Below are 22402 nucleotides of genomic sequence, written 5' to 3' on the forward strand. Positions count from 1 at the left end.
GCCCACCGTGCCCATTGTCAATACAATGAAACTGCAAAAGTGCACACAATTCGTAAAGCCTCACCGCACTTTGATTGTACCAGCTCAACACTATAGCTTGGTATGCTACTTTTTTTGCGAGACACTAAATGATATAATAATTTCTGCAAAATTTTTCTCTTGTTCATGGAAATAATGGGTCAAATTACGATTCTTAGGGATTTCTTTCCTCATTTGTAGTAGAAAACTTACATGACTCGTACCATTACAAATTTAACATCCGGGAGAAATTAAATTAAGATTTTGGTTAAGTGTTTTCTTTCTTAAATTTGTATATTAATTTTGTGATGCAAACGTAACTTGTAATTTTGCATATAGTAAATTTGCATTTTATCTTGTATTTCGGAAAACCAGGATTAACTACTAATGTAACCTCAAGTATTCCAAGCTTAACAATAATGACATAGATTTTCTTGCTTTTCTGTTAAATTGATAATAAACTGAAAAAAGGAAATCAACGTTCACAGTGGAAAGTTCCATCAAATTAGCATAACAAACCAGTCCAGTAAATGCTTAAGTGTTACCGAATTCAGGGATGGGGGTGAATAGAACGATATTGCCATGAACATGATGTCAAGTAGAACCAACTTCAGAGTGGCAAGACCACCGTCCTGCAGGAGGGTCGGCTGTGAAAATGAGATGAATGTCAAATTATGGGTTATACTTCCGTGGCTAATCACAGAGGATACACTCACGTTCATACCTTAGGGGAAGGAAGGGGTGTAAGGATCAGAAATTTCTTTCTGGGAGGGTCAAATTAAAAAATTTATTTTCCAGGCAATCATTCTTAAGTTTTTTAGATCCTTTAGACCAATCTCGAGATGCAAGACTGAATGTGACACACAAGAGATCGGAAAACAGTCTGACTTTTAACTTAATCAACTTACACATGAACAGCCGTGGTAATTACAGCTTTTAGTATGATGAGACTAAATCCAATGTGATAGGACATGCCCTTCTAAACAAAATTGGACCCCTTTAGGACAGTTGATGAAATAGCAGAGTTTTATAACTGACAGGGTTCAGCCTTCCACCTTTCAACATACACATAAAAAGAACAGTAATATGTCTGTGGCATTTATAAACACATTCTATTATATTTCAAACATTACTTCAACCCTTGGTGCAAACTGATTTATCAACTACAATCAAAAAAAAAAAAAAAAAGTCTTTTTAAGCGTGATGAACGCGGAGATGGAAACTTATTCATGTAAAAGCCGTCTCTCCTCCCCTCTTCCATCTCGCAAAAAAAAAACTTCGTCAAAAGTCCTGTAAAACATGCGACAATCCTAATAATTAGATCTAAACACGAGCTTGTTTTTAGTATCAACAAGCCCCCGTCCCCCTCAGGATCGATCGTCTTATCTAACTTACGAAAGCTTTGGATATGCCATAGATGTGTAGCTAGATCAAATGTCTTCTCACGACAAGCCCGATAAGGTCGACTGAGATTGCCAATTATTTTGATGATGATTGATGATTTATCCTAAAACTCGCTTAATTGCTTATAACAATTAAGCAGTTAATCAATTTACAAAAAAAGAATACTGATACAATAAATCGGAATTAGACTAAATTAATAAAAATTTAATTACCAAGTACATACAAGGATTATTTATACAAGACAACAAATTTATTATAAAAGCCACCTCTGCGGTTTTCTTAGAAAAACAAAAAATGGAAGAAAAAAAAGGGATCACAGACGATGAAGAAGACAAAGCTCCCTTTGGACACTAGCGTCGCGCAAGTCGCGGATCTACTCGTCGAGGAACAAATGCCTCTGCCATTTTCAAATCAGCTCGTGGGTCATAAGCTGCCACCTGTGGCTTTTCTATAGCGGGATTATATACATTAGGTGACACATGGGCAGAAGGAGGGGAAACTGCTGGGGTCGCTCCTGGTTCACCTCCTTTCTTTAAAAAACGTTGTAAACGAGGGTCTAAAATTGCACTTGGATCCGCGGGGTTAAATTTCACATAAGAATAGTCTGGTGCAGATGGATTAAAAGTTATCACTTTCCATTCAAGAGGAGGATGAGAATTTAAGGAAGCATCAATTTCTCTTGCAGGAGGATGCATGGGCGCTGGTCGGAACGGGAGCATACTCAACGGGTCTGGGAGCTTCTGTCTTAAGTCAATGCCACTAGTAAAAGGATTGATAGGTCCCTGGCCAATTAATTGCCGCATGTCAATATCATTTGGTCTGTAATCTTTGTCGGATAATGTTAAGGGAGGAAGCACGAACTTATTCCTTAGGTCAACATCTACAGATTTAGGTACATCTGCTTTTGCTGGAATACTTAACATCTCAGGTTTCAGCCCTTGTTGTGGCTGTGACTTAGGTACTGACGATACAACATTAGCTTGTTTTAAGCGAGGGTCTGCTGCTCTTTGTCTTGGATCCCTTGCACGTCGTGGGTCTCGTACTGCGGGAGCTGCTGAAGCACTGGCAGCCTGTGAAGCTCCGAGGGTCCTGAAAAATTGAAAACATAGATGATAAAATTTGAAAATGGACATCTCAGGCGTCAATTTCGTACGTTCAGATAAAAACAGTTCTTACACAGCAAATTGATTAGACAGAATAACGATAATTTTGGTGACATTAACATTCTGATCGAAATGTAAGCAAATTCTTAACGACGAGAACTCTTAGAAAAAAAATAAGGGCTTAATATAGTAGTTGGAGTCTTTTAAAGAATTAAAAAATTAAATTTAAAAAAATTAAAACTAATGATTGAGTACCCCAAAGAGGTTAATAAGCATGTGACATAAATATGTGTTGAGGTTAATAAATATGTATTGTTTCTTTAATGTCTTAGCAGTGGTTTACTTCTTTTAGCCGAGAGTCTGCTTCTATAAACATAGATGCGTTTCCTTTCTTTTTCACTTTCATACGTATGTTTATTATTTTTCGATGTCTAAGTTATGCCTTTTCTTAACACCGAACACATTTAATAATACTGGCTTACACAGCCAGCGAAAGAGTCTTAAGCTTAACGGATATACACTCATATACTCAAAATTTAGAATTTTCATATTCTTTAGCCACGAAAGAAATGTCCGTGGTGAAGCGGAGTGGCGTCCTCTGGAACCACCTTAAGAGGATACCATCTCAGTCTTGTGCACACATGAATTTACGCTTAATTTATCCCTCTGGCTCAATTCCTGGATCTTGAAAATTGCATCAGGGCACTAATAAAATATTAGGCTATGTGGATAATCAGCTGACTGACAGCTGGAAATTGGTGCTTTGTATTCTAAATTAATATTGTTATTAGTTTCTTTATAGTAAATACTTGTAAATTCCCTACAAGTTTCAAAAAACAAGATATCTCATCTCAATACACCGTGTAATGCATGTCTAGAGCCTCCTAAGGCTCTAAACCCTGTTATTATATTTATGGTCGATAAGTTATTGACAAAAAAGAAAAAAAAACTTTCATCATACACTATTGCGTTTACAGCATGTTCTCGTTGTAAATAGTTGATCAGCTTCAGGCATAAAATATTTTATTGTATCTTATTACACTGTATAAAATAGGTTTGAAGGTTCATAGAGCTCTTCAGTATGTGCTTATTATACACTACTGATAATTTTAAAGCATGAAATTTTAAAATTTATTAAAAAGGAAGAGAAACACAGAAAAATCTGATTCATTTTGGTTCCTTTATGTGGATTAATTAAATTCTATATTTCCTTTTTCCAAGTGCTTCCTACTTTTTTCCTTTCCATACTTTTTTTTTACAAGAAATCCGTAATAAAGAAGAGGAATTACCCCCCAGTACTCATATTGAGTGCTGTTTTCGTATGTTTGTTTTCCCGATTTTTTGGTATGTTCTAAACCGTTCCTTACACTGACGACAGCTTACCAGAAGTCAACCTAAGCATTGTGCTTTTCCTTTATTTTGGTAACAGAAAAATATTTCTTGCTTTCTTCACCCTTTCCTAATTGTATGATAGATGAATAAACTTACGGTTCAACTGAGACAGGCGATAAGTTCACTGACGAATCATCCGGCGGCGTGGCAGTTTGCTGCTGCAAGATTTGGGATTGCTGAGTGGCTGTGGCAGTTTGTACCTTCGGCTGGTCGCAATTTACTTGAGAGCTCTTATTCTTGACAAACTCTAGCATTTGCGTTAGCTGTTCCGCAGAAAGTGATTCTGTAAGATTCTGTAAAGCTTCGGCTATACTGAACTTGTCCAACTTAATTGGCAAGGATGAAACATTTTGTGCAGGCGTCTAAAATAGATATTAGATTTATTTAATGTTTGTTATTGTTTAAGTTCATTAAATCAGATAAATGAAGCCAAAACCTATCAGCATAAACAATTCCAGGGAGTAAAGGATGGGGTTTGCAAACAAGTACAAATAAGCGGGCGGGGTTAAAACTTTTTTGGCCAGTAAAATCGTTACATTTTTTTCGAACATTAAACTTTCCATTCGACTAATAGGGGAAGGGGGAGGCTAGGGGAGGTGTATTCGCTGAAAATACAGAAGAAGGAAATTTGGAAACTTTCATGGTCTGAAAAATGTTTTTTAACGTAACATATTTTTGAACCCTCGTTAAAGGTAACTGCTTGAAAAAATAGCTGCTCACGCTGGAGTTGGACCGGATATTCTCCAGTGACTAGCCATAGCTTCCATCACTCAACCTGAAAGCTCGTTTTTGTACTCAGTTCGATACGAGTGTTGAGGGTCACTTCACTTTGACAAATAAGATAAAACTTGCAGTAAAATTCCACGAGTAAAAGAGTAGGTTTAAAACTGAAAGTTTGCAGGCCATGTTTACCACACGTGGCGTGTTTACCACACGTCTTCCTCCACCCCAATATTTCAAATATTCTCCCTTTACCCCCTCGCATGAAGTTCTAATTTCCTTTAAGTCCTTCCTTGTGATCCCTTCCCACCTCATTCGGGACGACCAGCTTGTCGTTTGACCCTGGATGGAAAATCTGGATGGAAGATAGTCCTAAAAGAACGATCTTTGACAATCTCTAAATTTTGATTTCAAAATGCTGAATCTTTATATTCAACTTCAGCTTCGAGATATTTTCCATCTTACCTCGGTTCTAGCAAAGCATACCTACAGAAAAGAGAGGAGATTTGAATGGAATCTCTTGCTATGATTGATCGGATGAATACTCCAGAAAAAAACTTGAATAGTGTGCGGCTAGAACGCACTTCTTCGAGTTTTTGACACCCCCTTCCCCTCAAAAAATGAAGTTTCGTTTGCAGGACTTAATGTACAATATTACCAACGTCTTTTCTCTTTGATTTATGCTTTATTAAGTGATGTTTTATCAAGTTCTTTTAGTTTATCATCAAATGTTTTTTTCTTAAAGTTAATATAGTTTTGTATCGAGCTTTCCTTTAAACTCTCAAAAAAAAATATTTTTAGAGTGCAAACGCTAAGTTAGCAGCATCTTTTCAGTTTTGAGCTAGGAAAACTACAACTTGATTATTAGCCACTGAATACCGGTTGGTAAGTCCGAGAAACCGTTTGAAATGTCCTTTTTTATTTATCTTAATACAAAGTATGAAAAAACATCGTTAGCATAAACAAAATTACGTGACTTTAAAACTAGAGCAGCCAAAAACTTTCTTTTCTGCTAAATATATGCAAGTTTTCATGGCGAATTTACTTTGAAAAACAATACTTCGCAGCACATTTCTATTGCACATTTGTAAATAAAAACGAAGAATTATTCTGGCTTATGTAGCGCAACCTTGAGTTTGTTTTGAGCATAGAAAAAATATTTATATGCTGGTGATTAGTTTATATTTATAGTATTATGAGGAAACTAAAAATAGAATGCCTAATAAGTCAATTGACAATAACAATGTAATTTCATTGAGGATAAACCACAGGGCATATCGTGCATTTATTAGCAATGAGAGACATTGCACTTCCAACAGTCCCAAAGTGAAGATTATCCTTGCAGAGTTTCAGTTTGATAAACTGAAATATCAACTGTTTGATATTTTCAAGTTTGATAAAACGTATATGAAACTAACCTCTCACCATCTCTCTCTTACTTCCTCGTACCTTACGTTTAAATCACTTTGGGTTAACTAAATCTTGTGACAACTTAAAACTACGAGATCATTTTATTGACTAAGCGTCAAATTAAAATTAATAAAAATACTTTAACATAAAGCAGAATTAACTGCAACTCAAAAATTTTCACTCTTCCCACAGCGTTTTTTCTCTCTTTTCCTTTTTTTACGAACGGACACCCTGTGTTTTTTTGTGCTATTTAAAATATTTTCCAGAACACAGTTATAGATTTTCTTTTCATATGAGACTCTATTCAGACCTTAAAAAGATTAATAAAAGCAGCACTTACAGAACTAGATATCTCATCAGGTTTCTTCACTGGGACTGCATCAGAAGGAGCATCATCCCCACTCAACGGGGTGTCTGTCCTTTTAATATTAACGACTTGTTGCTCGGATTCTATGACGTTTCTTTTCTCAATTTCTTGCTTAGGCTCTACAGTCTCTTCCTCAACTTTACTAGTATCCCCCAAATCAATTTGCAATCCACTTTCATCTTCATCATCATCCTCATGATGTTCTTCGAGCGTAGCTTCTGTCTGCTCTTTTTTCGCTTTATAAGTAAGGCCTGGAGGAGGTTGAACGTTTAGGTCAAAAATCGATGGAATATGACCTCTGGCTGAAGGAAATTCTACAGAATGCTGATCAGAATGTAGTACACGATTAGGTTCTCCAAATATGTCTTTAGGGGCAGGGACTGTGTCTACGTGCTAGAAAAAAAGCAATAATTGTTACGGGAGTTGGGCTCTGAAAGGAGTAGAGGAGGGGAGACACAATTGTAAACTTATTTTAACAGCCAAAACGATTATTTCTTAATATAAAAAATAATAATAAGATCTACTACTACTACTACTACTACTACTACTAATAACTCACTGCAGCACCAAGCCGCCTGAGGCCAACACAGCTACGCACGCTCCTCCTCCAACCTAATCTATTTAAAGCCTCCCTTTTTACACCCTCCCAGGAAGTTCCCATTTCCTTTAAATCTTTATTTATGACATCCTCCCAACCCAGACAAGGACGACCTGCTTTCCGTGTAGCCCCAGACAGTTGGCCAAAAAGAACAATCTTCGGTAATCTGTCATCCTTCATCCGTAGAACGTGGCCTAGCCATCTCAACCTTCCTTTCATTATAGCCCCAGAAAGCGGGATTGAACCACACTTTTCGTACAACCTACTGTTTGAAATACGGTCAGTCAGCCGGGTACCCAGAACAATCCGTAGGCAATTTCTCTGGAAAACATCTAGTAAATTTTCATCTGCTTTTCGGAGTGCCCATGCTTCAGAGCCATATTTGACCACTGTCATCACTGTAGCTTCCAATATTCTAATCTTGGTTTGTAGGCTTATCTTTCTATTCTTCCAAACTTTTTTTAACTGTGAAAAAACACCCCGAGCTTTAGCTATTCTACTTTTAACATCTTCACTGCTCCCACCATCTTTACTAATAATACTACCAAGGTAACTGAAGCTCCCAACCTGATCAATCTTTTCGTTACCTAATGTCACCTGTTCATCTTCACTTATTCCTAGCCTTAGTGACTTAGTCTTCTTAACATTAATTTTCAAGCCTATTTTAGCACCCTGAACTCGCAAAACCTCTAAAAATTCATTCATTTTGCTCACACTTTCATCTAATATGCTTAAATCATCAGCATAATCTAAGTCCAGGAGCGTTCTTCCTCCCCATTTGATTCCATGGTCTCCAATTGCGTTTTCTGTGCTCCTTAAGACGAAGTCCATCAAAATGATCCATATAGAGGGGGATAGAACACAACCCTGCTTAACTCCTGATTTAATACAAAACCAGTTGCTAAGCTCATTTCCTACCTTAACCGCAGCACTATTATTCTCGTACATAGCGCAGATCACTTCAATGTATTTTTCTGGTATACCATATAACGATAAGACCTTTGTTAACGCTGTTCTATCAACAGAATCGAAAGCTTGCTCATAATCGATAAAACTAAGGACCAAAGGTGTTTGACAACGAAGGGACTTCTCAATTATTAACCTAAGAGTGAAAACATGGTCGACACATCCTCTACCTTTTCTAAAACCGCATTGTTCTTCCCTTAAAACTTTGTCTACAGCATGTCTCAGTCTAAAAAGTATCATATTACTCAGTAATTTGCTACCTACAGAGACCAGACTAATGCCTCGATAATTACGACACTCACTCTTGTCACCTTTCTTATACAGTGGTTTAATTAAGGTTTTCCTAAAATCATTGGGTACTTCCCCCTTTTCAAAAATCATGTTCATAATCTTCAGTAGCTTATTCCTAACCTCAGAGCCACCATATTTAAGGAACTCATTAATCATACTATCAGCACCTGGGGCCTTATTATTTTTTAATCCTTCTAGTACTGTCGCTAATTCTTCCTCACTAAACAAATCTTCCTTCACATCCAAGGTATCACAAACTTTTTCATTTTCATCTATATCTTTTCCTGCAACTGTATCTCGGTTTAGCACATTCTCAAAATGTTCCACCCATCTTTCTTTAACTTTTTCCTTATCACTAATTGTGGCCCCATTTCTATCTTTAACTGGGACTAGTCCGGATTGGCTACTCCCTTTCAATTTATTAACATGCCAGTATAATATTTTACTATTATGCCGTCTAGCCGCATCTTCCAGATCCTCAGCAATTTTATCCATCGCCTCCATTTCACATCTCCTTAGTTCATATTTTAATGCTTTCTCCACTTTCTTTACATTCCTTTTGTTTTCATACGACCTATCACTCAGATAATTCTTATACAAACCCCTTCTACTCTCTATTAAACCTAAAGCTTTTTCACTAATATTCCTAGTTGCTGTCTTAGCACTCTTCCCTAGGACACCATCAGCATCTTCACAAATTGTTTTTCTGAAATTATTCCATCCATCTTCCACATTGTCAAATTTTAAACCCTCAAGTTTAGTACTCAACTGTTCCTGGAATTTTTTTCTCAAATTTTCATCCTGAAGTCTACCAACATCATAACTTTCCGAGGGAGTTACCCTTCCGAAATTTCAGCTTTAAATTAACCTTAGACACTACTAGATGGTGATCTTTACTTTTAACATCAATAACAGCACTCCTATACACCCTAGTATCTTGTATTGATCCTGCTAGTCTTCTGTTTACAATAACATAATCAATAAGGTTTGCTGAATTATAAGTGGTAAAGGGCTTAGGCCTCACTTTCCAATTTACAATCATAGAGTGTTAACCTTTCAATGACCGATTCACAAATCTTATTTTTATGGATAGAAGGAGCATGCAATTACACTTGAAACACGCATGTGATATTTTTTCATAAGTAACTTAAAAAAACATTTTCCAAAGATACAGTCTTCCAAAAGAGTAATCCTGATTACTCAGCAATAATCAAGACAATAATATTGAGCAATAATCAAGGTTAAAGGAAAGAAAAAATAGTATTTGAAAATAATTCTTACATTGTAATTTCAATTTTATGTAAAATTCGAGTACCAAATCAAAATTTTAATTAAACAAGGGTTTTGCATAATAATATTTTAGTAATATTTTTACCACAAAAGTAAAAGTGGATGGGGAGGAAGATCTTCGACCGTTAGGATTAAAAACATACATAATTTTTTATCCTTTATCGCCTTTCTGACCCTCATCCTGTAGACGCCATTGAATATAGCAGGGGCGTAATTTGTTATGGGGCAGATGGCTACAACCCTTCCGGGTAACGTTTTGCCCCCCAGGCCCCAGTTTCCCCCCAGCTTAAATTTAGTTTCTTCAAAAACCTTGTCAAAACTAAGATAAGTCTGCATAATTCGAGCATCGACAGAAACATTTTCTTTATTATATCTTCACCTTTATGGTACTATATGGCTATTTTTTCAGTTTTCGCTGTCATTTTCACTTGATTTGGGAAAATCAATATAGATAAGAGCGCTCTAACACGCCTTTTTTGCCTTTTCAGCAATGGAAAACCCCAAAGGAGAACAGAGCTGCCAGAAAATAAGGGCGTCATCGCCTAAAAACGCCGACAGGTTTAACCACAATCACAAATATAATAAAAACAAAACACTAGCAGTTTTTGGCCATTTATTCCCATAAGATAGGAACAAATGAAGGTCTGGACTTGTTTTGAATTTATAAATCTGAAATTTTACCAGATGGTTAGGCAATAGGAAAAGAGACTAAGATAATATAGCAGCCGTCACCTGTCTACCATTTCACCAGCACCATCTTATTGGCAATTTTCAGCCAACAGTATATACTTTTAAGTAATACTAATTTTGACTCTTTAATTCATTTAATTTTTGAGAATACGAATTTCCCACTTACATTCAGAAATTAAATAAAACATGTTTTCAAATGAAAGTAATGAGCAACGTTAAAACTTAAAACCAATATAAATCATTCAATATACGAAGGGGTTATCCCCCGTGAATCCCTTGCGCTTTACGTTGAAGTTTGACTTTTTTCCAACTTTTTTAAGCACAACTCCTAAATAACAAGGGCCATTTGAATTTGAATGACCAGTATTTTACGAATTCTAAGAACTTCAGCGCAAAGAGTGAAACACTTAAGGAAGGGTAGCCCCCACCTACACGGTATAATTTATGTTCATTTGAAGTTGAAATCTTTTTCATCAGTTTCAGTTGTAAAAAAAAGACGTGTTTCTTTTGATTTTTTAATTATGCTATTATCAAAGAGTCAACGAAACTAAAAAAGCGAACAGAAATCAAACTGAATAGCACCATCAAACAAACAAAACAGATGCTAATACATAGATATAAAAAAATAAATCATAAAGCGAAAGGAAATCAAAATGTATAGTAAGTCAACAGAATAGTGTCAGCCATCGGACAACCAGCATGGCTTGAGAACGTGGGCGCTTTGAAAGCCTGAGAAATAAAATTTCAGAGGAAGATACTCGTTTGACTAATCACTTATTAAACAATAAGTTATATGAAAAACGTGGTTCGATCCCATTTCTAGGGCTATAATAAAAGACAGATTAAGATGACTTTAAATAAGACCTCACGTTTTTCAGACGAAGGACGATAGATTTGCCAAAAAGTGGGCTTTTCAATAATCTATCTGGGGCAAAACGAAAAACAGAACGTCCTTGAATGGGTCAAAAGAGGTCATAAGAAAACATTTAAATTATGTTTTTGCTTATTTAAATTTATCGTACAAATTACGGTTCTATATTAGCTTCTTTATATGAATACAAAAGGCCGTCTATGAAGTGTGGCTCAGAGATTCTATGTGAGCCACGCCGCAAAATGGCATTACTTTTTTCTGTCAAACTTGACCAAATCTGCAGTCTAGTTACTACTCTAGTCTATAATTTATGTTCTTCGAGATTAGTCTCTGTTTTCCTAACTAGCACAAAAGAAGTCCTTAAATCCGGAAAAAGCTGCATGATCAGGAAAGTATGGGAAACTTGTGTTAAATGTAAGTTTGGATATTTGACATGTAAACATCCTTTTATCAACCAAATGCTCCAGAAAAAATCTTTCAGTCCAACTCCTAAAACTTCGTCCATTTTTTTTTTTTTTACTTATGAGAAAATCCCATTTCTTAATCAGTAAAACTAAGGGTTAAAGGTGAAAAGAAATCTTACTTTTCTTAGAGCAGCTCTAGTGACTGCCGTCAAAGGCGCGTGACTGAATTTACACTGTTTCTCAGTAAGTCGACAATGCTTGGCACCAGTGTGGTGGTATTTACAGGGAAATTCTTTGTGCATGTATAAGCATTTGTCTTTCTTTGTACATGTGTCAAGCAAATAAAACTTGCATAATTCCAATTTACGATGTGGAGCATCAGAATGTATATAGCGACAGTCTTCACCCTAAAATAAAAAATACTGATTAAGAATAGGGGACCAATTTCAATGGTTGAACAGGATTCCTTAAAAACCAATTTTATTTCCTGTACTCAATTATCTCAACTGGCGAATAAAAGTAATGAGGATACTGCAGTTTTGGGCTATACTGTGAATAAGGCGAATAACCCTTATAATGCTTAAGTAGAATATATTGTCCTGTCTTTGTCTTCTTAATATTGACACAATATTTCAACTAATTCCCGAGTTCCGATTTCGCTAAAATTTTGTTCACGTTGATTTCTAATGAAAACGCATGAAAAAAATTATAAACAATTAACATTACTCACTTAACTAACGCTATACTTGTTTAGATTTATATGTGCTGCTGTGTTGGTTCTTATTACTCAAATACATACCCATGAGACAAATAGTTGAGAGGGAGACACAATCTCTTCTTTTTGGCTTATATCTACTACAAAAAGACTAACAAAGGAGAGGAAGACGTGGTCTTTTCTAGTCTTGTCACAAACAAGTTGCTTACCAAGCAACAATTTTGAAATTTGCTATACCGTCAGGGATTTAAGCGTCTGCTCAAATGCTGGTTAAGTGCTATTACCAATTCTATTGCATTCAACTTTACTCACTGTTGTGATGTTTACTCAATGATAAGCAGCAGATTGGTAATTCAAAATAATATTTTGCGAAAATTTATCCCCTATGACTTACATAAGATTTGAAGAACTTTCATCCATGCATAGCTGTTATCATACTAAGCACGTTGGCACACAAGATTTGTTCTATTTATCTCTATTTATATCTATATCTAACTTTTATAACTGGAGGTTTTACTTGTTCCATGTTTTAGGTCTATATAGACGTTATTTTATTGGAGGCTCCAAATACATTTGAACCGGATATTTTTACTCACTGATATATTTAAGAGAGCATAAATATATCAAAAATTAATTTCAAGAGGGGACAGGGGCGTGAAAACAGCAAAACAGACGAATGCAATGGTAGATATAAAAGAAAAATCCGAAATAATATGATATTTTGCAGAGAATGAACAGGCCATTTCATACACATATAAGGAGAAAATTTATTCGATGCAGTAAAAATCATTGTTACTAGATAACTAATGTTACAACCTTGACAGTCAAATATACTGTCTACTTTAAACCATACGTCAAAACGCTTAATGTCATTTTATCACCGCTCTTGCCATTACATATTCAAGCCACTTTAGTCATTAAAGAGCCCTATCAAGACAGAGAGGGAGGGATGGGTGTGACATATCCCCACCAGAAATCCTAAGATCCTCCAAAGTGACTCTCTAAAACCAATTAGAGCTTAAAGCCTTGCAGAACTGAATAATCATGAAGAGATAGATAATTTTGATAGCAGAAAAAAATTAAAACAAGAGCTAAGAGCTCATATGGCACTTGTGACGAGACGAGAAGAGCTAAGAGCCAAGAGATCATATGGTATGAGCTTAACAAAATTCTATGAATCAATAGATTGATTTAAAAAGGAAAATAAGAGGCTCAATGCCGGTCAAGATTTAAAATAAGAGCTCTGAGTCACAAAGTCCTTCTAAATATCAAAATTCATTAAGATCCGATCACCCACTCGTAAGTTATAAATACCTAATTTTTTCTAATTTTTCCTCTCCCTTTTGCCCCCCCCCCCCCCAGATGGTCGAATCTGGGAAAACGACTTTATCAAGTCAAATTGTGCAGCTCCCTGACACGCCTACAAATTTTCATCGCCCTAGCACGTCCAGAAGCACCGAACTCGCCAAATCACTGAACCCCTCCCCCCAACTCCCCCAAAGAGAGCGAATCCATACGATTCTGTCAATCACGTGTCAAGGACATTTGTTTATTCTATCCACCAAGCTTCATCCCGATTCCTCCATTCCAAGTGTTTTTCCAAGATTTCCCCTCCAACTCCCCCCAATGTCAAAAGATCTGGTCGGGATTTGAAATAAGAGCTCTGAGACATGAATTCCTTCTAAAAATCAAATTTCATCACGATCCGATCATCTATTCGTAAGATATAAATACCCCAATTTTCATGTCTTCCAAGAATTCCGGTTTCCCCCTCCAACTCCCCCGAATGTCACAGGATCTGGTCAGAATTTGAAATTAGAACTTTAAAGCACAAGATCCTTCTAAATATCAAATTTCATTAAGATCTGGTCACCCTTTCGTAAGTTACAAATACCTCAATTTTCAAAATTACCCCCCCCCCCAATTCCACCAAAGAGAGCAGATCCGTTCCAGTTATGTCAGTCACGTATCTTAGACAGGTTTCTATTCTTCCCATCCAGTTTCATCCTGATCTCACCGCTTCAAGTATTTTCTAAGATTTCCGGTCCCCCCCCCAATTTCGCTTGATCCGGTTGAGATTTAAAATAAGATATCTGAGTTACAAGGTCCTTCTAAATATGAAGTTTCATGAAGATCCGATCACTCCTTCGTAAGTTAAAAATACGTATTTTTTCTTATTTTTCAGAATTACCCCCCCCCCCCCCGCAATTGATCGGATCCGTTCCAATTATGTAAATCACGTATGCAAGACTTCTGCTTATTTTTCCAACCAAGTTTCATCCCAATCCCTCCAATCTAAGCGTTTTCCATCATTTTAGGTTTCCCCACCCCAAACTTCCCCCAATGTCACCAGATCCGGTCAGGATTTAAAATAAGAGCTTTGAGACACGATATCCTTCTAAATATCAAATTTCATGGAGATTCAATCACCCGTTCGTAATTTAAAAATACCTCATTTTTTTTAATTTTTCAGAATTAGCCCCCCCCCTCCTCCCAACTACCCCAAAGAGAGCGGATCCGTTCTGGTTATGTCAATCATGTATCTAGGACTCGTGTTTTTTTCCCACCAAGTTTCATCCCGATCCCTCCACTCTAAGTATTTTCCAAGTTTTAGGTTTCCCCCTTCCAACTGCCCCCCGATGTCACCAGATCCGGTCGGGTTTAAAAAAAAAAGGCTCTGAGCCACGATATCCTTCTAAATATCAAATTTCATTGAGATCCGATCACCCGTTCGTAAGTTGAAAATACCTCATTTTTTTTTCAGAAATACCCCCCCCAACTACCCCAAAGAGAGCGGATCCGTTCCGTTTATGTCAATCATCTATCTAGGACTTGTGTTTATTTTTTTCCACCATGTTTCATCCCGATTCCTCCACTCTAAGTGTTTTCCAAGTTTTAGGTTTCCCCCTCCCAACTCCCCGCCCCCGTCACCAGATCCGGTCGGGATTTAAAATAAGAGCTCTAAGACACGATATCCTTCTAAACATCAAATTTCATTGAGATCCGATCACCCGTTCGTAAGTTGAAAATACCTCATTTTTTCTAATTTTTAAGAATTAATCCCCCCCCCCAAAGAGAGCGAATCAGTTCCAATTATGTCAATCATGTATCTGGGACCTGCGCTTATTTTTTCCATCAAGTTTCATCCCGATCCTTCCGCTCTAAGTGTTTTCCAAGATTTTAGGCTTCCCCCACCTCCAACTCCCCCCAATGTCATCAGATCCGGTCGGGATTTAAAATAAGAGCTCTGAGACACAATATCATTCCAAACATCAAATTTCATTAAGATCCAATCACCCGCTCATAAGATAAAAATATTTCATTTTTTCAATTTTTTCCGAATTAACCGGCCCCCCACTCCCTCCCCCCAGATGGTCAAATCGGGAAAACGACTATTTCTAATTTAATCTGGTCCGGTCCCTGATATGCTTACCAAATTTCATCGTCCTAGCTTACCTGGAAGTGCCTAAAGTAGCAAACCCGGGACTTTAGGTTTTCCCCCTCCAACTCCGCCCAATGTCATCAGATCCGGTCGGGATTTAAAATAAGAGCTCTGAGACACAATATCATTCCAAACATCAACTTTCATTAAGATCCAATCACCCGCTCATAAGTTAAAAATACTTCATTTTTTCTATTTGTTGCGAATTAACCGGCCCCCCACTCCCCCCCCCCCCCAGATGGTCAAATCAGGAAAACGACTATTTCTAATTTAATCTGGTCCGGTCCCTGATACGCTTGCCAAATTTCATCGTCCTAGCTTACCTGGAAGTGCCTAAAGTAGCAAAACCGGGACCGACAGACAGACAGACCGACAGAATTGGCGATTGCTATATGTCACTTGGTTAATACCAAGTGCCATAAAAAGGAGAGGACTACTTAACGGACATTTTTTCGTGGCAAACCCTGACGCGATTGCGCAGAATAAGAAAATCCACCAAACCCAAGAAAATTGTTAAAGAGAATAACCCTTGACAATTCAAGAAAACATATGTAAAATATGCCAGGAGCTCCGTCAAGGATAATGATAAAGATTCAAACTGTATAGTAGGAAGTAAGAATAAAGATATAGTAGGAAGTAAAGATCCAAAAAGTAGGAAGGAATCTTTGACACATAAAAAAGAGTTAATGTGGACTAAAATATACTAAAGGGACTAACCGTGCAGCATCAATGCACAAAACTGTTAAAATTTTAAAGAAGCTTAATTTTTATCTATTAAATTTCCGTTTTAGGTTAGAGGTACAAGTCCCTTTAAATCCAACTAGAAATTTTCTTTAATTGGGCAGATTCTTTTGCGTTCTTAAACTGTTTCGTTGAATGTAAAATGTATAGGGCTAGGTTAGAGCTCAAATTAGCAAATTGTTTGCCGAAAACACCAGCAAAAGTATCTTTTCATCCCTGGTCTTTATCTTGTTCTAACTTATCAACATCTTCGGTATAGTAAAAGTGAAATAAAGCGACTAAAACGTTTCTTACAAACCATATTTTGTCATCGTAGCATTAGATAGTTGTTTGTTTCTTTCTCGGAGGCCGACTCGAGTTTCCCTTTTTTTAGGTAAATATTTATAAATCAAATAAAACAAATAGCTATAAAAAAACAAAAACAAAAATCAGAACATATTTTGCAAACAACCAGTTAAGGCTGCTTGCTGGATATGCGGCTCTGACTAGAGGTTTATGCATATTCATTTATATTTATTATTTCTCAGAAACAAGGACTATTGAGACTACCAGGAAAAGTGAATAATTCTAATAATGCAAGGAAGCCCAAGGGGAGAGAGATTTAGCCCCCTCCCTGAGAGGGTCCAAAAAGGAGGAATACAAAAAATATAACATTCGGAAAAACATGACGCTTTTTTTCACGGAAGTAAAAAAAAACCCTGAGGTAGACTTTTGGAAGCCACCTCCCTAGAATTAACTTTGAAAGCTAGCAGACTTCTGAAGTATTTTCTAGGCTAGCAATACCCAACTTTTGAATGCAAGATTAGGTAAACGTTGAGCTAAGGAACAACATTCATCATATTATTTGATTATTTCTGAAACAGCTTACCCTTGTACATCTTCCTTCAAAGTAGCTGATGCAAAGCTCGTTAAACTTCTGTCGTGGTTTTGGTCTTTCCTCTCTTTCACGTCTGTTTCTTCCATCCCCTCCGCGATCTCTGTCTCTGTCACGACGGTCACGGTCACGATCACGATCCTTAGCGCGATCATCATGTCTTGTGCGAGAGCGAGATCGAGAACGTCGCCTTTGTCTATCGTCACGTCTCTGGTCACGATTTGATGGAGATTTTTGCTCTTCAGACTGATTCAATACTTCTTCTAAAGAAAAGAAAAATTACGTTCAATGATTTGCATGACATTGTCGCTTCGGCTTCTTCTGTATAAAAACAAATAAAAGAACAGAAACTGTTATTTCGAACCGGAAACAACAGAAAAAATTGCATGTTGTAGTTTTTGAGGAATAGCAATGATAAAGCAGGGCCCATTACTGCATTTGGGATCCCTTGACCAAAACAGTGAAAACGTGGTGAATTACTAAAAATAACTAGAACTAGACATAAGTATTTCAGGCATAGTATATATGTGGGGAGGAGCCCCTCCCTCTCATTCATACGCGCCTTACTAGAACTAGACATAAGTATTTCAGGCATAGTATATATGTGGGGAGGAGCCCCTCCCTCTCATTCATACGCGCCTTTCAATATCCTATTAAAAATTTTCTCAAAAAGAGTAATAGCTCTTTATATTGGTTATTATTTGTTTAGTAAGCAATAAATTTGAAACAAAATTACGAAAAACAGTATTTTTTTGAAATCTTAGTGTACGTAGTTGAAGATGACCTAACCGTTTTTTTTTGTTTTTTTTCGTCACTTTTGCTGAACAACGAGTCAAAATTCAGAATTTGTGTCTTTAAGATGGCCTATTTTCTGCTGTCCACGGACGATTATCCGACCACCCATTCAGCGGTTTTTCCCCATTATCTACCTTTTCCCTTTATCAATTCATTCTTTGTATATTTTATTCATTCAGTTTGTCTGTGATGATAAAACTCCACTATAGACATCAAATAAATACAATACATAAGACTTTTGTTTAAAATTTTATTTGAATTAAGCTTTAAAAATCTGATTCTGTGCCATGTTTTGAGATTCCATCTTACTGAAACTGAGAGTATTAAGTATGCATACATAGCGTATGTCCGCCCCATTCTGGAATAAGCGTGCCCTGTTTGGGTGCCCTCAGCACTTAGAACAGAGTATCTTTGTCAGGAGCTTGAATTGGTTCAGAAGCGAGCGGTATCGATCATCTTGGGCCGCCGTGACATCCCCTTCGAAAAAGCTCTGGAAGTGCTAGGACTGCCGTCACTCCAAAACCGGCACAAAAATCTGATAATGAGCTTTGGAAAGTTCTTGCTTTCTAAATCTCAACACCGTGACATTCTACCTGATCAACCTCTACCATCAAGAGCGATAAAGCAAGATAAGTTAGTTCCCGTTAAAGCAAGAACAAACCGATATGGTAATTCTTTCGTCCCGGTTTTCGTCAAAATGTATACTAAGAGTTAATATTTATAGTTTGATTTATATTTACAAGTGTAGTTTGATTTTGTATATGTTAGATCCCCTTAACTTTTGATGCTCTCATCAATTGCTCCCTATCACATGAATTAGAAGCTATTATTTATAGGTTGATGATATCAATCCTGAAAAGACGCCATTATTACTAGCAACACGTTGCTTGTTGTCAACCGGCAGATTTTTTTCTAGGAATATTGCCAGAAGCTTCCAATAATCAGTGGAGTTTTCCTGTATTGTCTAAGAGGTGAATGGACATAATACTGATCCACAGACCACATTAACATAAGAAGAAGAAGAAGATATGTTGTAAAGAAACACAAATCAGCGATAGCTGTCAAGTTTTTGCTATTAAACCTGTGTGTACTACTACAAAGGCTTTAAAATCACTAACTGATTTACCAAACCTGGTCTCCAGTGCAAACTCCATTGTATTCAAATTACACAAGTTGAAAATTTTAAGGACTTGACTCATTTTTTTGGGGGTTTTCCCGCTTGAAAACCGACTCTTGAATCCACATGTTCGTATTTTTCGAAACCAGCTAAAATTTTTATTCAAAATGTTTCTTGTCGGATCTTAGCAATTTGTTTATTGAATCCACCTTAAATCAAGCAGTGACCAAAATGATTCGTTGGAAAAGGTTCGTCGGAGCGAAAATCTGAGCAGCTACTTTATATCCGTTCATTTTACTTTCTTCCTATGATGTCTTTTTTATTAATTAATTATTTCTTTTGTCTCCTTCCAAGTTTTTCAGCGAAATTAATCGAATTATCTGTTTAGTTTATGTACATTCGCGCCAGATGTCTGGTGCTAAGTGACTCTTTTTGTCAGAGTGATAGAACAAAATTTACTGGTTTAACTTTCATTCCTATGCCTTATTTGGGTTTTATGGTAACTAGAACCTTCACTTTTGACCAAATGTGTTATATTACCCTTTTTTTGAATGCCAGAACAGTTCGAATTCAAAGCTTTTGAAGTCAAAATTTTGTTTACCTTATGTTGAAGGCCAGAGAAACATTTTTTTTTAGCAAAATAAGATTCATTAAAAACAAAAAACTTGAAACTTTTTCAGTTTTCTCGCTCTCTTGTAAAGTTTGTGCTGTAACGGACAGGGCTTGAAACATTAATTCTACAGTAAAAACTGTAGAGGTGGCAACACCAACTCTTATGCATAATTCATATAATTAGCTAGCAAAGACAAAAGGGACATTCAGATAAAATGAGATGGGTAAAATATAATAAATTCTTACTATTATCCGTAATTTCCACTCTTTGAGGTCTTGAAGATGGGGATGCGCCGCGTATAAAGAGTAGTTCATCGTCTTCATCTGCATTATGCTCAGTATCGTGTTCGCCCTTCTTTGTAGACTTGTCATCGCGCCTTTTCTTCCGCTGTAAAAATATACAAGAATTATAATACGGGAATGAGTAAATTGCCAATAAAACTTTTATGTCTTAGGATTGTTCCCACTATAAAGTATTAAAAAAGTAGATGAAGTACAAAGTGCTAAAGAGCACTACATGTCACGTAGAACGAGGTTTCCAAAGTATCTTTGGAGAAATTCCCTTTATCTCTTGGGACATTCCTGAGGATTTTATACAAAACATAAAAAAATTTTGTAAAACTAAAACTAGTGATTTTGCTTCAGTAAATGAATATATGGCAGAGAAACAAGTATATATTCTTCCAGTGGCGTCAATTCACGGAAATTATGGGGAGAGGGACAAAGATTATACTTTTCGAAATCTAGTAGGGGGAGGGACAATTTTGTTCTTTTTTCAACTTTTCACAAATAAAACTAAAACATTTTTAATGAAAATACCAAAAAAAAGGTATTTTTCAAAATCTAGGAAGAGGTGCAAAAAATTTAGGGGAGGGAACAATTTCCCCTGCCCCCTCATTTGGCACCAGTGTATTATTCTTCTCTTTTTTAAATAAGGGGGTTCATAGACACCAAAATCGGGCACTTCCACTTCTTTTATTATACAGCTCTAGCAATGCTTATGGGTCATTCCGGTAATGTAGGGGATTAATTCTTGTTTTCCAAAACGTCGAGATGTTACACGAAAAAAGAGGGTTTAGTACAATACTATCACTTCGGCTAGCAATCACTAGGGCGTCACTTTTCAGACAGAGACAAAAGTTCTTAGATTGACTTTGGCAAAATCTTGCTGAGCTTAAACGAATCTTCAATCGACAGTTTAAAGAGAATTTGGCGCTCAGCATTTCTTACAAACAAAGCATGGTTGAAGCTCATTTCTTCATGGCCTCCCGTCGTCTCCCAAAAATCTTCATACCAAATCTTCTACTTTATCATAATAAAATAAAATTTCAAACATTACAAAAAGGTTATAATCATTAGGTTATTTACTTGAAAGTTTGCGCCTCTGAAATGTCTGCGCCCGAGGCAAGTGCCCCCTTACCCTCCCCCTGAGAAATTACTTCTAGGTATTGTGTAGCATTCACCCAACCAATAAAGGAAGGACGCTCGAGTCGCCCTAAAAAGCTAAGTTTTTCAGCAAAGTATGTCCCGACAATCAACCTTTTTTTTTTTTTTTTTTTTTTTTTTTTTTTTTTTTTTTTTTTTTTTTTTTTTTTTTTTTTTTTTTTTTTTTTTTTTTTTGAAGATAGCCACCTTATATGATTGCCTCAATCAATTATTGAAGGAAGGAATTTAAATTTTCCAATACATTAAAGAGATAGAGAAAGGGAAAGAGAAAGAGAGAGAGAGAGAAAGGTGGAGAGAAAGAGGGGGAAGAGGGGAGAAACGGAGAGCTATAGAAAGAGAAAAAGAGAAAGAAACTTAATGCGACGAAGTCACCGCACATATCGTAATAATTCGAGAAAGAAAAGCAGATAAGTAGCCAGGTTCTTTTTTTATGAAAAGAATAATGGCCAAAGAAATGTTTTTATCGCAACGAATTGAGTCTAGAAGTTCCAACTCCCTTTTCGTATTTAAACGATGCCTCTGCTATCACATTTAGGAAATGACTGATAGCAAGAATTTTCCGAGTGGATACGCATTACAGTGACCATCTGTTGCTTTGCCTAATATAGAAAATCGCATATTTTCCTTTTATACATCCAAATATTAGCTTTTATTATGCCTTTCAACTCAAAAACAGGATATGTCATTCGAACTCTATTCAGAATTCCATTCATTTACCAATTAACCTGGCAATAAAAATAGCAGAGCCTATACAAAGAAAATTAAATATCTGTAAAAATAAATAAATAATGAGCAGACAAGGCCGTATCCAGGGGGGAATATGGGGCTTGAACACCCCCCTCACGAAATATCGTCCCGCTCGTGAAACTAAAAAAATGCGTGAGCAGGCACAAAAAAAAATAACGTGGCAGTAAGAACTACAAAATCTAGCTGAAAACAGTAAGCACTTTATCTGTACAGGACCTACCGATCTATCTTTGCCATCATCTTCTCTACGTCTCTTGTCTCTTCTGTCATCCCTTCTATAATAATTTATTACAAACCCGCTTATAAAAAAGAAGCATGAAGAAGCGGAGCAAAACAAAAGAAAAGAGAAATTAAAGACGAAAACAAATCAACCGAACATAATAATCACT

The 22402-nt window shown here is 36.5% G+C and overlaps 1 protein-coding gene and 1 long non-coding RNA gene across 2 annotated transcripts in view; both read right to left on the reverse strand.

Moving 5' to 3' along the window:
- The window catches only part of LOC136032933 (uncharacterized), a 417461-nt gene extending 395238 nt beyond the window's left edge, over nt 1-22223 (reverse strand). Inside the window, exon 1 of the long non-coding RNA XR_010618811.1 lies at nt 21360-22223. This is a non-coding gene — a long non-coding RNA (uncharacterized LOC136032933). The remainder of the gene's footprint in view (nt 1-21359) is intronic.
- On the reverse strand, nt 1606-22349 carry LOC136032928 (uncharacterized). Its single transcript, XM_065713397.1, has 7 exons — nt 22234-22349; nt 20067-20208; nt 17291-17559; nt 11704-11931; nt 6388-6807; nt 4014-4279; nt 1606-2511 (listed from the first exon to the last, which is right to left on the reverse strand). The coding sequence occupies exons 4-7, from the start codon at nt 11824-11826 to the stop codon at nt 1773-1775; spliced, it is 1548 nt and encodes a 515-aa protein (XP_065569469.1). The 5' UTR covers nt 11827-11931; nt 17291-17559; nt 20067-20208; nt 22234-22349; the 3' UTR covers nt 1606-1772.
- Between the last annotated feature and the right edge of the window lie 53 nt (nt 22350-22402).

This window comes from Artemia franciscana, chromosome 11 (genome assembly GCF_032884065.1).
Source record: "Artemia franciscana chromosome 11, ASM3288406v1, whole genome shotgun sequence".
NCBI lineage: Eukaryota > Metazoa > Arthropoda > Branchiopoda > Anostraca > Artemiidae > Artemia > Artemia franciscana.